We start from the raw sequence: 15,689 nt of genomic DNA, 5'->3' as shown, positions 1-15,689 counted from the left end.
ACGATTTAAAAAAAAAAAAAATGACAGCAGGACACGCCCACTGTTTCAAGTATCTCAGCCAGTGAACTTGCGTTTTTACAATGTAATTTATGTATTTAATCTAATGTAGCCAATAGCGTAATGAAAGTAGGCGGGTTTAAAATTGTTTGTACAGTTAGTGTACACTGAAAACTTAGGTATTGATTAATAGTTATTAACTGTGTGGGTTAAAACCGTATTTTTCTCAGAATGTATAGTTTGATTTTTTTTTTTTTTTTTTTTGTAATGTGTATTACAGAGCTCTCTAATCAACTTATTTGCAGTGCAAAACTCGGCAATTAATGTTTGTAAAAACTCGCCTGACCGCACCCAGTAGACCGGAAAAGTGAGAGGGGAAATAGATAACTAGAAGCGTTCAATTTTTTTGCATTTATACAGATTACCTATCTTTATATCTCTTCCTTTAAAAAAAGCAATGCATATACAGAGTGTGCAGTTTCACCAAACTTATTAACCGTTTCATGCATAACATAGTGATAATATAATATGAAAAAAAAATATTCTTTCCGGGGCCTCATTAAAAAATGGGGATCCCTTTTATAGCTGATCATGTGTCTGTCCATCCCTATGGCACACCATATCAGCTGAACAGGATATCTGCCTTCATTTTGCACCAATAGTGGGAACTATTACCTTAAAATTAGTAAAACTGCACGAGAGGAACTGCATGGGATGCAATACACATGAAAGGTGAAACAGCTTCCATTAGTATTTCATTTTTGGCAGTCACTTGTAGGCCAAAGACCCAGAGCGCAGGGTTCTTTGGCCATTTTCCATAGACAATAATAGACATTTCACAAAGTTTGTGTTTCTATTTAGTAATCTCAATAAGAACCACTAATTTTGCATCCATAATAAGCCCAAAGGTATCAGCAGCTTTAACGTCTTGTGAAGATTGCGATGACGAGGCACTACACAAGCGTGACGTTGCAGGTTCTTGTATTGGTTTGTATTGTTCTGTACTCTATTGTGCTGCGTTACACTAAATTACCAGCCCGATAGTGCAATGGCTTCTTGGCAGTGGCTGTTGGAAACTCATATTCAAGCTGATTCATGGAATATTTTACAACTGAAAACCACAATCTTATCCAAAGCAGTTTTGCAATATCCTCACAGTTGTCACTTGGCTTCCTTAATAAAAACCCAGTCGATGTGAGCTACTGAAATATTATTATGATGACAGTCATTCTCAAAAACCAATCAAGTAGAACAAATGGCTGTGTGCCAATATAGATACAATTCTTAACCACACTTTCTTTAAAACACTCTTTAAGGTTTTGTGAATAGGCTTAGTGTAATTGTGATCTATTTGATGTGCGGATCATGTTATCCGCCAAAACCAGCTTCATTCAAAGTATAGAATTGGTACAAGACAAACAGTGCCTGTCCTCCCATATACATATATATATATTGTACATGAACATACTATTTTACTGGAACATTTCGTTAATATACCTTTTATTTGAATAATCCATTCTAATTTTAAAATTAATCCACAAATTATTCATAACTCATTTTAAATGCATGCTGAAACTACTGATACCCTTTCAGCAGTGGGTGACTACACTGACCCCTGGTGATCATTTGTTGTAATTACACTGCTTATTTCTCTGTTCCTGTGCACAACCCGTGCAAGGTGTCCTGTCTTTCTGCATGGCTGGCAATGGGACTCGGACAAGTGCATAGTTCTAATTATTTTTTTTAATACACTGCTAACATTTGACTTGTTATATAACTGATATAGTCAATATCGGTTACGAGGTTATATACTTGTTATACTAAAACAGTCCCTTAAACTGATTGCTGTTTAAGTTTTGGAAGAAAAACTACATTTCCCAGCGTGCACTGCACAATATCCCATCTGCCTAAGGAAATGTTTAATTCCGCTCTCTTGTACGTTGCTGCTCGCGGATCACGTTCAGCTCCTCTTCGATCTCATTGGTGGAAAGCGCCATCAGTAAGACGGCCGATTGGCCGAGATCGCCAGCATTTTTTTTTGCGACAAAACATAGAGCCCCGAAGATGTTTTGACAGCACCCTGCGTTGTAATTCAGAGAAGTTCTTACGCCCGGATCTTGCGTGAGAGCCATTGCCGCTTGTTAAGCTAGGTGCAAAACAATGCGTAAGAGTTTATAGGAGGGATCAGTCCGGGACGGTAGTTGGGGTAGAAACAGATACTGAAGTGGAATTTCTGAAAATGCAGATATGCTAAATGTTTAAAAGCAAGTATCCTTTTTTACCTTAATGGATTGTTTTTCTGTGAGTCGATTTGTTTGCTGCGTCTGCGATTAAGTGGTACGCTATTTGGATCCTGTGTTACAAATTACAGGCCAGCCAGGTAAGTGCAATGCATTGTATGGAATGTGTACGCTTTTGATTTGGATATGTCTGTAACGCTGGCATCAATCAAGCTGCGACGTACTCCCAATATAGAAAGACTAACTGTTTGAATTATGTCTTACTTTTTTGGTTTCGTGTTTGCATCGAAACTGTACTGGAGCGTTTCATTCGGTGTCTGCGTTCCATTGCAATAATATTCTGACCGCAATGTTGTATAGCATGCCTTGGACATTAATGGACGACCCAAATGAACAATCAAGTTAAATATATGACACATTAATTAGCTTTTCAGTTCTACAAGGACGGGTACGTGTACGCTGTGTATAAGACGACATCTGAATCACACGAGGGGCAGGTTTTCGTGACGATGGTTTTGTCCCCTTCCCCTCCACAGTTGTGCCACATTTGTTTAATCAACACCAGTAAATGAGATTTAAAGACATTGATGTGATTTCTAAGTTAATGTGTTTTCTGTACACATTTTCTGTCTAATCCCAGTTGTAGACAAAACTCCTCATAATTAAGTATGCATTATTTCATCATCCAAACAAAAAAGTCAAGGATTAAACGACTGCGGGGCATATTTCAAAAGTTCCATTTGTTAACTTTTGATTGAGAAACACACCTGTTCCTTTTATAACTAGAACCAGAAGACTAACTAGCCGATGCGAAAAAGTGAAACATTTTTGGAAGCTTTTCTGAACCCCAAACATCCTCCTATTGTTACTTCTCTGTACTGATTAGGAGCTGTTCTCCAACTGGGAGTGATGCAAACAAACTCTCTTCTAGTCTTTTATATAGGGACATAAGGAAGACGCAAATGCGCCACAAGCTCGTATGCCGATGCCATTTCCCCCCATATAAAGCAATGGGGTTGCTGCCTCATAATATAATACATAGAAGCAGTTTGGTTACAGTTGCTCTTTTTCAAGGTGAATGGCCCTTCTTCCTCACCAGTCACATGTAAAGTGCTTGGTACTGGGGTCGCAGTCAAGCACATACAGCATTAAGAGAGTATAGAGAGCACTCAGCCACATCAGAGGGGAGGAACCCATCTAGGGACTAACTTCTACCCCCTGGATGGAAGGCTGTTATTGCATAGCAGTTTGATCCATTCCTGGTTTTACTGTGAGCTTAATAAAACACACCTGAGCTTGTTGCCTGTACACTGTGGCTCCTATTAATACCTGGAATGGGGTGAACCTGCTATGCAATAGGAGTCTTATTTCTACCCTGATGTTTTTGTGTTTTAAATCAAGAAAAGTCACAGTTAACACTGTCTAAAAGTGTTTCAACACACGACAGCACTGTCTTCCAATGCCACCTACTGCTTCAGTGAGGCTTGGGACTGTCTGTCTTGGCATGGAGTCAGTTGGCTTGGATCATGCCCAGGTCATGACTCCACAGAATCCTGTGTTCTGGAATCTCCAGCTGGTTCCGTACACAGATGACATCATCATAGTGTCTGTGTTGTGCCTGGCGAAGGAGAACAGGCATGACCTACTTATGTTTACCACATATCCCAGGGATGGGAATAAGACTCCTATTGCATAGCAGTTTTATCCATTCCAGGGTGACTATTATATTAAGGGTAATAGCCACAAACATTTTAACCCCATTTAAACTTTAAAGAGGGCTGGTTTCACTGACCGTGAGAATCAGATTAGCATAAGTGTTGGTCTGCCTAGGTAAGGTCGTCCGAGATAAGAGCCAGCTTTGCATTATCTAGAGTAACGTTGGTCTCCCGCATGTGTTTTTCTCCCCAGCTTGTTCAATGTCTTTCCTGCGGGGAAGCTTACATGTAAAGAGTCGAGGGTCATCCCGGTGCGCTGGGACTCCTAATCCAGTGCTTACCTTATGATTTGCTGTGAGGCCATGGCTGCGGTTAACATCACCAGTGATATTCTGCACAGGCAGATCAAGGTAAGAGCTGCTTCAGAGAACTCCCAAACCTCTCTGCCTGTTGCATTCCTTTGGAAAATGTATTGGAATGTAGCTCAGGGTGACCTCATTTTTCCCAGTACTTGCTTCTGATTGGTTAAGCTGTTGGTGGCTGTATCACTGCACACATGTTTATTGCGGTTCTAGTCTGTTCTGTGGATGTAGCTCATGGATACAGTAGTTCATAGGTATGACACATGGAGGTTTTTGAATGCTTTGCTTTGCTTGTATTCTCAGGAGAAAGGCATGCTGAGGTTCCAGAGACACTACCATGTGACAGACCCTTTCATCAAGCGCTTAGGACTGGAAGCAGAGCTGCAGGTACAGTAAACCTTGAGGCTGTAATTAGTAGACCTCTCTATGGCAGTGTTGGATGATACACTGTCATTCTGAATTCTGTCCCCTGTCACTGAGATGAGATGAGGTTAAACATTCAAAAACAGTTGTGTAATTATGATTAACCCTGTATTAATACTGCACTATGATGAACAATCCACTAGGGGCTGCTAGAGGGCCACAAAATGTCATTCAGCTTACCTTTTAACATGATCTTTGTACTGTAGGTAATGTAGAAGGTAAGTCATGTGTTATCAGAAAACTTCAAAACAAAATAGAATTGCAGCCCTACATAAATATTAGGCTTGGTCTAGTATGGAGGAGGCAGGGATCCTCAGTTATTTAGTAGACCGACCACAAAACATCAAGGAATATCAGCAGGACCAAAACCATAAGTCATTTATAAACTCAACTGTAAATATGAAGGAAAACCCCTTACTGTGCGCAGTGTCTGTAATCTTTTGTTTTTTTCTCTGCCACAGGGTCACACTGGCTGTGTGAACTGCCTGGAGTGGAATGAGAAGGGAGAGTAAGTACCTGTCTACCAGGAGCTTGCATGCGTTCCCCGAGAGTGAATGTGGATGGGTGCTGGTTTATCCTCGCCGTTGATCTGTCTAACTGTTTGTACAGAATTGGCATGTTTATGTCCATGTGCATCTGTTTTGGCTGCAGTGATGCAATGGTGATAACAATGGAGTTTTGAGATGTTGGGGTCTAGTCAATTGATCTAACATAGGGATTGAAATAAAACTGCTATTGCATAGCAGATTCACTCATTCCAGGTTTTATTAGAAGCTTGATTAGCCACAGAGTATAGGTAACAAGCTCAGGTGCGGCTTATTAAACCAGGAGTGGATCAGACTGCTATACAACGGGAGTCTTATTCCCACCTCTGTAATAGTGTAAAAGCATTCAAATAGCATGCAAGCTCTTTTGTGGTATATTTCTGTTTAACCCTTTAAACACTGGTGGTATCTAGCTTGACTGCTGTTGGATCTCATTGGTTACATAGTTGTATTATATGATCCTCTCAGGCAAATGTAACCTTTAAAATCACAGTGTGCAGCAGAGTATTGTATAATTACCACCGAACGATTATTTTTTAAAAAAGTATGGCCCAAGAGCTCACTCTGATTTTGTATTTACAGCTGTGTCTGTTACTAACAGACAGTACAGTATGTATAGGATTCTGCTACATTGTAACTGAGTTTTTGCCTGTTCTGTGTTTCAGCTTACTGGCGTCTGGCTCCGATGACCAGCATGCTATCGTTTGGGATCCCTTTCACCACAAGAAACTGATAACTATGCACACAGGCCATTCCGCAAACATATTCTCAGTAAAGGTAACCCGGGTTCATACACAGCCGTGAGATTCTAACTCGTGAGCACAGAAAAGCTTGATTGCTGTAGAATATACTAGAAGGAAAGCACTCAAAGGTGAAAGGCAAACAGTAAAATGATTATAGCATTGTGCACATTGCATTTCTCAATTAGCTGCCATTTAAAAAGCCACTTTGATTGGGTGTAATTGTTCAGATGTAAACACAGATGTTGGAAGCACCTCTCTGTCCACAGTATAACTCTCTGGGTGCTGTCTCTGAGTACAGCCGGTATAGCAGTGTACCCATTAAGCTGTCAGAAATAGTAAGAAATATTGCAAAGAACAAATGCAGTAGGTCTTGCATCAACGGCAGTGCTGCAGGGGGCAGGTTGATGGTTCGACTCTGGCTGTACTTGATTGAGGTCACAGAGTTTTAAAAAGTCTTCTGCATACAACTGAAACCTAGAAAGGGATTGCAGAGATACTGTGAAATTAGCACAAATTAAAAACAATTTCAACTGGCTCTCTAACTGGTTAATGCTTCCTCCTCCTCAAACCAGTTCCTACCTCACTCAGGAGATCGTATCCTTATCACCGGAGCAGCAGACTCCAAGGTGCACGTCCACGATCTCACAGTGAAGGAGACCATTCACATGTTTGCTGATCACACCAATCGGGTGAAGAGAATCGCCACTGCGCCCATGTGGCCAAACACCTTCTGGAGTGCAGCAGAAGACGGAATCATCAGGTGAAGTTCAGCCTCATATCGGTTCTAGCTAACCAAATAATGTCTTGCCAGTCGTGCACTTCCATTGGGTCCTAAATGTCCAGTTTTGAAAGAAACACCTATCGTAGCGAACTGATCTAGGTTCTGCTAGCCTCCCCTTCAGGCAGTCCTGGTTATTTCTCCTGGAGAAATCTCTCCTACCCCTTCAACTTGTTTATCCAGTTCCACTTGTACTGTAACAGCGTCCTTTCCTCCTTGCTGATTCTGCAGGCAGTATGACCTCAGAGAGAGCAGCAAGCGCTCGGAGGTGCTGATTGACCTCACAGAGTACTGTGGCCAGCTGGTGGAAGCCAAGTGCCTGGCCGTCAACCCCCAAGATAACAACTACCTGGCCGTGGGGGCCAACGGACCCTTCGTACGGCTGTACGACATCCGCATGATTCACAATCACAGGTACACGCGGGACGGGAGAAACAGGAGGGTCCGCACACTCCTAAGTACCTTACTAAGATTAAACCCTACACTTGATTAAATACTATTTTATGCAATTGTGAATAGATCGTCTGAAGAGCCCCTGTATAAAGTCCATACGTTTATGTTAATGCACTTTGACCAGAGTTCAGGAGCTCCTCTGCAGTTCTGCTTGCCTGTCATAGACATAACTGTAGAAGTGTCCTTAAGAGCCAGCGCCATCTAGTGCTCAGCTACTGTGGATCAAGTTTCCTTTTGCAGTTGCCTTTACACCTGAACCATTTATCATCTAAGGTTGGGTCTCTGTCATGGTGTCAATGTATTTGGAATTGTTTTATAGGAAATCATTGAGTCCAGGTACGTCGGCTGGCGTCCACACATTCTGCGACCGTGAGAAACCGATCCCTGACGGAGCCGTGCAGTACTATGTGGCAGGTATGCCAGATGAGGAACCGTTTGAGCTTTTCAGAGTCTCGCTACTTTTATATCACACGGCACTCGCCTGGCGGGTTTTGAAAGCAACGTCACCCCAGCAGAAATGAATGAAACAACCCATGCTGCTCAGTTAGGTGCCAGTAAGACACGACAGTGAAGCGAGTGGGCCTAATGGAGATCTAAAGGTGGCTACAAGCAAAGGACCCCAGGCCCGATGTAACACAGAGGTTTCTTTCCCCATTGCAGGTCATCTTCCTGTCAAACTGCACGACTACAATAACCGGCTGAGGGTTTTAGTCGCCACGTACGTGACGTTCAGCCCTGATGGGACAGAGCTCCTGGTTAATATGGGAGGGGAGCAGGTAGGATCGAGCCCTCTGTCTGCTCACAGGAGCTCAGCAGTGATCACTTCACTTGATCTCTTAAAACAAAGCAGTTGTAGAATGTAGTGCTCAATCAGCAATGTGTTACGAAGCAGTACGTTCACAAACAGAGCTACAGCATTATAACTTACATCGTGTGTTCATATTTGTTTAAAGTGGCGACTAGTCAACCTGTTCTACAGTCTTTACCTCACTATTTGACATCAGAAAATGCCTATAGTGCCAACGCCAGGCATCCAGTTATATTGAAGCAGTTTGTAAACCTGTATTCTGTTTTCTAGGTCTATTTGTTTGACCTGACGTTTAAACAGAGGCCGTACACGTTTCTGTTACCAAAAAAGTGTCATACTTCTGGAGGCAAGTACGAGGAGAGCGCAACTTTTTATTCTGAATAAAATAAACGACTTGGCAACCTTCTGGAATATATGCATTAAACAATGCGTCTTTCAAATCTTTGTGTTTTCAAGGGAGAAATATCATATTAGGATCTTTCTGTCAGAGCTGCCATTCCCTTTGCCCACGGGGATGCTTTGTTTTTGTCCATAAAAATCCCAACGTCTGTTTATTTAAACGTTTCTTTCTTACAGAAGTCCAAAATGGTAAAACATCAACTAACGGTGTTTCGAATGGGATTCATCTACAAAGCAGCAAATTCAGATTGGTGGAGGGTAAACGCAGTAACAGGTACCATTGTCTTTGTACAGAACTTCAAATCAATTTATTCTGAAAGGAAATCAAAAAAACATCTGTGTCCCTTTCTCTTGACTGCAGCGTGCAGGGGGAGCTGCCGCCCCACCTGGAGAAGATCAAGCAGCAGGCGAATGACGCGTTTGCTCGGCAGCAGTGGACTCAGGCCATCCAGCTGTACAGCCGGGGAATCCAGGAGATCTCCAAGAACGCCATGCTGTATGGGAACCGGGCTGCTGCCTACATGAAGCGCAAATGGTGAGCTATCCCTGCCAGTTCCCAGGGGTTCAGGGTGCTGTTTGAATGGGCGTTGAGCTGCAGGGTAACGGCTGTGTTCGCTGTCTGTGTTCCAGGGATGGGGATCACTATGACGCCCTGCGCGACTGTCTGAAGGCCATCCTCTTGAACCCCGCCCACCTGAAGGCGCACTTCCGGCTGGCGCGCTGCCTCTTTGAGCTCAAGTACGTGTCAGAGGCTCTGGAGTGCCTGGATGACTTCAAGGGCAAGTTCCCGGAGCAGGCTCACAGCAGCGCCTGTGACGCGCTGGATAAGGACATCAAAGCAGCGCTCTTCTCCAAGACCAGCAGCTGTGAGACACCCTCTGGGTTTATTCATTATCGGCATAGGTGCACAAAGACGGGCCGATGTAAAATTCTACTGCAGTCTTTCGAACACACCAAACGTTTTCTTTGAGCCTTCAGAGTTTAGGGTTATGTTTTGAAGTTAAGGGTGAATCGCCCACAGCAGTGTCAGATCCGCTCAACAGAAACAAAAGACTTGCACACACGTTTGACTTTCTTCATTATTTGCAAGAAACGTGACATTTTTCCAAACCACAGGTGCGTTTGCACGGATGGAAATAAGACTCTTAGACCTATTCCAGGTTGTATTACAAACTTGTTTAGCCACAGTGTATAGGTAGCAAGCTCAAGTGTGTCTTATTAAACTCATAGTGAAGCCTGGAGTGGATCCAACTGCTATGCAAAGAGAGTTTTATTTCCATCCCTGTATCCGATTTATGGCTAAAGCAAAAAAACACAGATAAACCTTGCACCATTTCTGCTTTAAATACAGCATTACTGGGATACTCAATGAGCCAGTAGCATTCACGCATTTAGTATCTCTCTGCTAGGGATGAGTAGGTGCTCATGTGCCACACTGCCACCTAGTTTTACATCTTGAGAACTGCTTATCTAATTGCGATGGAACTTGGTTAGGACATTCTGTATCGTGTGTTATAGAGAGTACCAGCCCTGAGAGTCTTTAAGTACCTACGTAAGTCCCGAGTTCATGCAGTGTGGTGAGGGTAGCTCACGGTGTACAGCCAGGGCGGTGATGCGTGTCTTTATCTTTTTCTTGCTCAGCTGAAGACAAGAAGAGCGGCGGTGCGATCCGCTTCCGCACGATCGGCCGGAAGGATTCGATATCGGAAGACGAGGCGGTGCTGAGAGAGAGGAGCTACGACTACAAGCACAGATACTGCGGGCACTGCAACACCACCACCGATATCAAAGAGGCCAACTTCTTCGGCAGGTATGAGCACTGTGGATCTCTTTCACATTGACCCATCCCCCAGCCGGGCGTACCTGCGCACAGCACACTTCAGAGTGACCTCTAGAGAACTGCTTGTCCAACTGTGACGACACGTGCTGAAAGACCTTCTTGGATGGAAGCTGTTGATTATTATTATTATTTATTATTATTTATTTCTTAGCAGACGCCCTTATCCAGGGCGACTTACAATCGCAAGCAAATACAAATACATTCAAGTGTTACAATATAAGTCATACAATAAGAACAAGAAATACAATAATTCTCAAGTGTGACAAACCACAATTCAATAATACAGCAGATAATAGTGAAAGTTACATCAGGATATGATTAAGTAGTGATAGTTACATCAGGATATGATTAAGTACAAAATACTACAGATTAAACACTTGGCAGATTACAATATTCTGAGGTACAGGATTAAATGCAGTAAAATAGGGGGCAGATAAGAGCAAAATAAAGCATATTTAAATGAAGGGTGATAGTGTCCCAGGATACAACAGAGGAGTTCTACAGGTGCTGTTTGAAGAGGTGAGTCTTAAGGAGGCGCCGGAATGTGGTCAGGGACTGGGCAGTCCTGACATCTGTAGGAAGGTCGTTCCACCACTGCGGAGCAAGGGTGGAGAAGGAGGGGGCTCGGGAGGCAGGGGAGCGTAGCGGAGGTAGAGCCAGTCTTCTAGTGCAGGCGGAGCGGAGAGGTCGAGTGGGGGTGTAGGGAGAGATGAGGGTCTGGAGGTAGCTGGGTGCAGTCTGATCAAGGCATCTGTAGGCTAGTACAAGAGTCTTGAACTGGATGCGAGCGGTGATCGGGAGCCAGTGGAGCGAGCGGAGTAGTGGAGTAGCGTGGGCGAAGCGAGGTAGAGAGAACACCAGGCGAGCAGCAGAGTTCTGGATGAGCTGGAGCGGACGGGTGGCGGACGCAGGGAGGCCAGCCAGGAGGGAGTTGCAGTAGTCTAGGCGGGAGAGTACCAGGGCCAGTTGATACTGTTCCCGTTGCGTGTGTGTGATTGAACAAGCAGCCACTGTCTGGTCCCTGGGAGCGTCCTGTTGATCTAGTCTGTAGCTCTGGCTCCTAAGGTCTGACTTCCTTTCTGTAGATGGCCTAGTTACTGCTGTGCAAACTATACTTGGTGTACATTAGTTTTATGGTTGGCTTGCTTCTTCACAGTAGATATCAATTCCTCCTTTTATTCTAATCCATGTTCAAACAGGATTTGAGATGTATTCTGACCGCTCTCTTTATTGTCCAGTCCTATAGATGTGTTTTTATTCTCTTTCCAGCAAGGGACAGTACATTGTGAGTGGCTCGGACGACGGCTCCTTCTTTATCTGGGAGAAAGAGACAAGCAACCTGGTTCGAATCCTCCAGGGCGATGAGTCCATCGTGAACTGCCTGCAGCCCCACCCGAGCTACTGCTTCCTGGCCACCAGCGGAATCGACCCTGTGGTTCGGCTCTGGAACCCCAGGCCCGAGGTACTGATTGATTTATTTTTTTGGTTTTAGGACAATTTTCACAGCAATCTACTAGAAAGCATAAGTCCTAACCCTTAATGAACAAAGCGTCCATAACGATAACATTGAAGATATTAAACGACTTCTAGTTTTCATTATAGTAATTTAGTTTAATTTAGTGTCTCTTTTTTGCATAATTTATTACGTTTTACAGGATGCAATGGACAGCAGTATTCAGTTATACAGATTTTAAAATGCAATGCCATTTCATTACGTACCTATGTGGGATCTGACAGCGATGTTTCTGAAACCTGACCACACACGCAGCCGGAAATTCTTCCATCGAAACGTTAACGCTGCACTTTTCTCTGATATGATGCTGCGTTTTAACAAAGTCTAAGTGCTGGTTTGACCTCAACACAAGCGCTCAGTGCGCAGACTAATCGTTTGCACATCTCTCCTCAGAGCGAAGACTTGAACGGCCGCGTGGTGGAGGATATGGAGGGGGCCGCTCAGGCCAACCAGCGGAGGATGAACGCGGACCCCCTGGAGGTGATGCTGCTCAACATGGGCTACCACATCACAGGACTGAGCAACGGGGGTCCGGATGGCTCCGATGAAGACGAGGGCTCTGAAGGGCAGGTCCAGTGCCGGCCCAGCTAAAGAAGACTGTGTCTGTTCTACACTATGCACACATGTGGAGAAAGGATGGCGTGCACAGTCCTCTGCTAGCTTGGTTCAAGGACATCAACCCTGTGTACCTTGCAGACAGGGGCACACATGGATCTAGCTCTTTTTTTATGGTTTACTGCTGTTCGCTCGGTTGGTTGTTCAGCTCCTGCTTGAGTTTCTTTTGTAACCTTCCATGTTGCAGGAGGGGGTGACTTTGCACCTTTAGTAAGACTGGGCTCTGCCTGGAAGTCCTGTGAATTTCTGAATTGCTTGCCTGGGCTGGTGATCACAGAAACTTCTTAGCCATGTCTGCTTCATACTTGTTGTTCATTCGTTTTGCTGTATTTTTGGTGGGGTTCTGAGTTCTGCACTTATTTACGGAAAAGTAGTGGAAGTTTGCAAAGGGGGGATGACAGTTAAAGGTCAAGGTTGAGGACTTTAAAACAACAAACGTTCACATAGACACCTGCTTGAATACACACACTCACACACAACTCCATTCCGAGTGAGAAGGATTACACATTGGAAACTGAATCTTTTGTAAAAGTCGGAGCTAAGGAAAGTCCTAATTCGAAACGCGCCGAACAATCTTAATTGTGCAAGACCTGCGTGCAGATTCGTCTTATAAGCACACCTTCTGCAGTACATTCCCTCACAAACCCTCTCAAATGCTGAGAGCAGATTGAGAGATTCCAGCCCTCAGACTAGAGTTACTGTGCACAGAGTTAAGGCTTGTAGAGTTATTCCCATGTTGTTTTATTGTGTTCTGTTTTTTGGAGTTCGACTCAAGCTGCAGTGGAGGGGGTTAATAATTCCAAAAAGGGTGATTTGAAGTATCTTTAAAATAAATCATTAAATATATAAGGTAACGCTTCAGGGCAGTGCGGCTTGCTATAATGAAGGCTGTGCTGTGGTGGTTACACTGTAGTTCATTTTATACTGCAGTTAAGTTAGTAATTATTGTAGCATAACTCAGAAAGTACTTCCTAATTACTGCTATGTCAGTTATATTGATTGTAAATCCTGCGTCTGTGTTATGGGCCCTATTCGCTTTCTTATTTAAAGAATGTTCCGTTTTTATTACTTAAGTTTCATATTCAATCATTATTTTAGTGAAGCTAGCCTCGGAACAGTTTTGTGAATGTCAAACTGTATTTAATTCATACAATTCTTTAATTCTGCCCTTTTTAGAACTACCAAAAGAAACGCAACACATTCAATGACGGACTTTTCAAAATCAAAATTTGAAAAAGACTTCGTCAATTTGAAGACATTGAAAAAGACCAGTCACAACGTTTCTCATTGAATGTATGACGTTTCTTTTATTGTCTTTAATGTAGGACTGTTGATTGGTTCAGAGTTATGGTTGATTCAATGAGCCCCTGAGTAAAAGCTTTGTGAATTAGGCACAGTTCCTGCTAAAGTGCTACATGCTTGTGTGTGACAAGGTGCCCTGTATAAGAGGCTAGCCTTGTCATGGCTTTGATTCCTAAATAACACAACACTGGAACATGTGGTGCAATACCAGGTTATAGAAAGCTGTGCATCCCATTGCAAATACATGACTCCTTCTTTCAACGCTGCACCAGCACAGCGAATGGAAATGCTCGGCCGCTACATTAGAGTTCTTTCATTGGCTAGAACCCCTTTATAATAAAAATGCATTTGGCGGATATTTCGTATGTTAAGGTTTTGTGACAAGCTAACTGTTGTATTTTTTTTTTCCAGCTATCTCTGCACACTATAGAAATATGAAACTAATGGACAGTCTGGTGTTTAAAATGTGGTGTGCACAAGGATGTAACTGTAGTTTATTATTAAAGGGAGACACTGTGGCCCAGGTATGCAATGCTTTTCCTCCAATGTACCGCAAGCCTCCTTGCATTCATTTAAAGAAGGTATTCATGAAACCTTCCTCTAATGGTGGTTTATTCTCACCTAAGAGAGGGGCTACAGTCTTTAAGCACAGTTAACCCTGTTTAAAATGAACCATAACCTTTGAATACAGAGATGGTAGATCCTGTATAGAGGGGTCTGTGACCGGTCATGGAGTAAGCTTGGCGAGGCATGTAACTGCAGCAGCGTTTACACTTCATAGTAATGATCTAGGTGTTGGTTCATGTGAACTTCTCTCAGTACTTTTTCCATGCATTTCATAAGACAGGAGGGCTTTGACACCGCATTGAATTGCAGGTGACACAGCATACCTAAAAAGCAAGTAGCTACAAATTATTTTATTTACTGCCTCATTTCATTTTTATAATGTTTGCAGTCGTTCTGAAAGGTTCCTGTTGGAAGTACTCATTTAGTTTTCTTTAATGGTAACTTCAGTTACCGTTGCCTGCCATATACATTTTAATGCAGGCTAGATCAGCCAAGGTGTCTTTATGTAAGCACCAGCACCACCTAGTGCACCACAGTGTATTGCCAGATAAATAAAAGGAAACTTTGCAGATTGACAGATCATTAGATGGCGCTGTTTCCTACTTTTATAAGAACAGCTTGGCTAGACCAGAAATGCAGCTCCTGAACTATAGAAAGAAATACAGTACTTTGCGAGTAATTGCAATTAGTAGCACGCAGAATAATTGCAAGTCTCATAAAAAGATAGGAGACAGAATAAAATAAGAAATATGAAGCTATTTAGTCTTTTAGTATCTGATAGTGACAGAGAATTCAGGTACTGGTGTGAAACTAATCCTTAAACAAGCAACTTAATTAACTGGCAAAATAGCAATTTGTGTGTTTGTTATTAATAAATAAGGAGACTGCTGGTAAATATCAGCTTAGTCTGAAAAGGCAAGCAAGCTAGCTAACTGCTTTATGGAGATAGTTAACTGGCATTACAGAATTTGTTTATATAATTTAGCATTGTTGTCCATTGTAATAAAAAATATATAGGTTTAAAAAGAAGCCCTGATATTTAAATAAGGCTGAAGTATAAAGATGTGCTATGAAATGCACAGCTGACACTACGTTTTCATTGAAGATATGGATATGGTAACAGTAAAAGTCTGTATGATTTTTATTTAAGGTCATTTGTAATAAAGGTTTTCTTTGAAGTTTGCTCTTTTTGTTCTGGGGTTCTTTATTGTTTTCCTGTAAACGCTGATTAAAAACACTGAAGATGATTCCTCTTTGTGAGTTCTTGGCTGTGCGTAGCTGGAACATACAGCTTGCGCTGTGAATTTCGACCACTAGAGGGCACCAGATTGACAGTAGACTGGTATTATTCATTTCCATAGAAATTATTCCAGTTAATTAACTATAAATTGTGTTCGGACAGCCAGAGACATGCAAAAATAGCAGGTTTATCATTTTTAATGCAATTAT

General features: G+C 42.7%; 1 protein-coding gene across 2 annotated transcripts; it reads left to right on the top strand.

Moving 5' to 3' along the window:
• Window positions 1–1,946: 1,946 nt before the first annotated feature.
• LOC131699716 (WD and tetratricopeptide repeats protein 1-like) lies at window positions 1,947–15,487 on the top strand. 2 transcript variants are annotated; one of them, XM_058997561.1, is made up of 16 exons: window positions 1,947–2,261; window positions 4,146–4,302; window positions 4,558–4,641; window positions 5,139–5,185; window positions 5,888–5,999; window positions 6,538–6,725; window positions 6,975–7,157; window positions 7,516–7,610; window positions 7,857–7,972; window positions 8,275–8,350; window positions 8,581–8,677; window positions 8,765–8,938; window positions 9,034–9,269; window positions 10,045–10,213; window positions 11,513–11,705; window positions 12,150–15,487. In XM_058997561.1, exons 2-16 carry the CDS (start codon window positions 4,237–4,239, stop codon window positions 12,345–12,347), a joined length of 2,034 nt encoding a protein of 677 aa, XP_058853544.1. In that variant the 5' UTR covers window positions 1,947–2,261; window positions 4,146–4,236; the 3' UTR covers window positions 12,348–15,487. The 2 variants fall into 2 exon arrangements, with proteins under 2 accessions (XP_058853544.1, XP_058853543.1); XM_058997560.1 differs by having other exon boundaries at window positions 1,947–2,377.
• The last annotated feature ends 202 nt before the right edge of the window (window positions 15,488–15,689 follow it).

The sequence above is a fragment of the Acipenser ruthenus genome, chromosome 23, assembly GCF_902713425.1.
Source record: "Acipenser ruthenus chromosome 23, fAciRut3.2 maternal haplotype, whole genome shotgun sequence".
NCBI lineage: Eukaryota > Metazoa > Chordata > Actinopteri > Acipenseriformes > Acipenseridae > Acipenser > Acipenser ruthenus.
The sequence above is the reverse complement of the archived record's forward strand: the minus strand, read 5'-3'. Positions and strand labels throughout refer to the sequence as shown.

Excerpts from the sequence above, each read along its gene's own strand:
- LOC131699716 (XM_058997561.1), top strand. The coding sequence starts at position 4,237 with ATGATTTGCTGTGAGGCCATGGCTGCGGTTAACATCACCAGTGATATT. Across the intron at positions 4,303-4,557 it reads TTCTGCACAGGCAGATCAAG|GAGAAAGGCATGCTGAGGTT; the intron begins GTAAGAGCTGCT and ends TTGTATTCTCAG. Across the intron at positions 8,939-9,033 it reads GCCTACATGAAGCGCAAATG|GGATGGGGATCACTATGACG; the intron begins GTGAGCTATCCC and ends TCTGTGTTCCAG.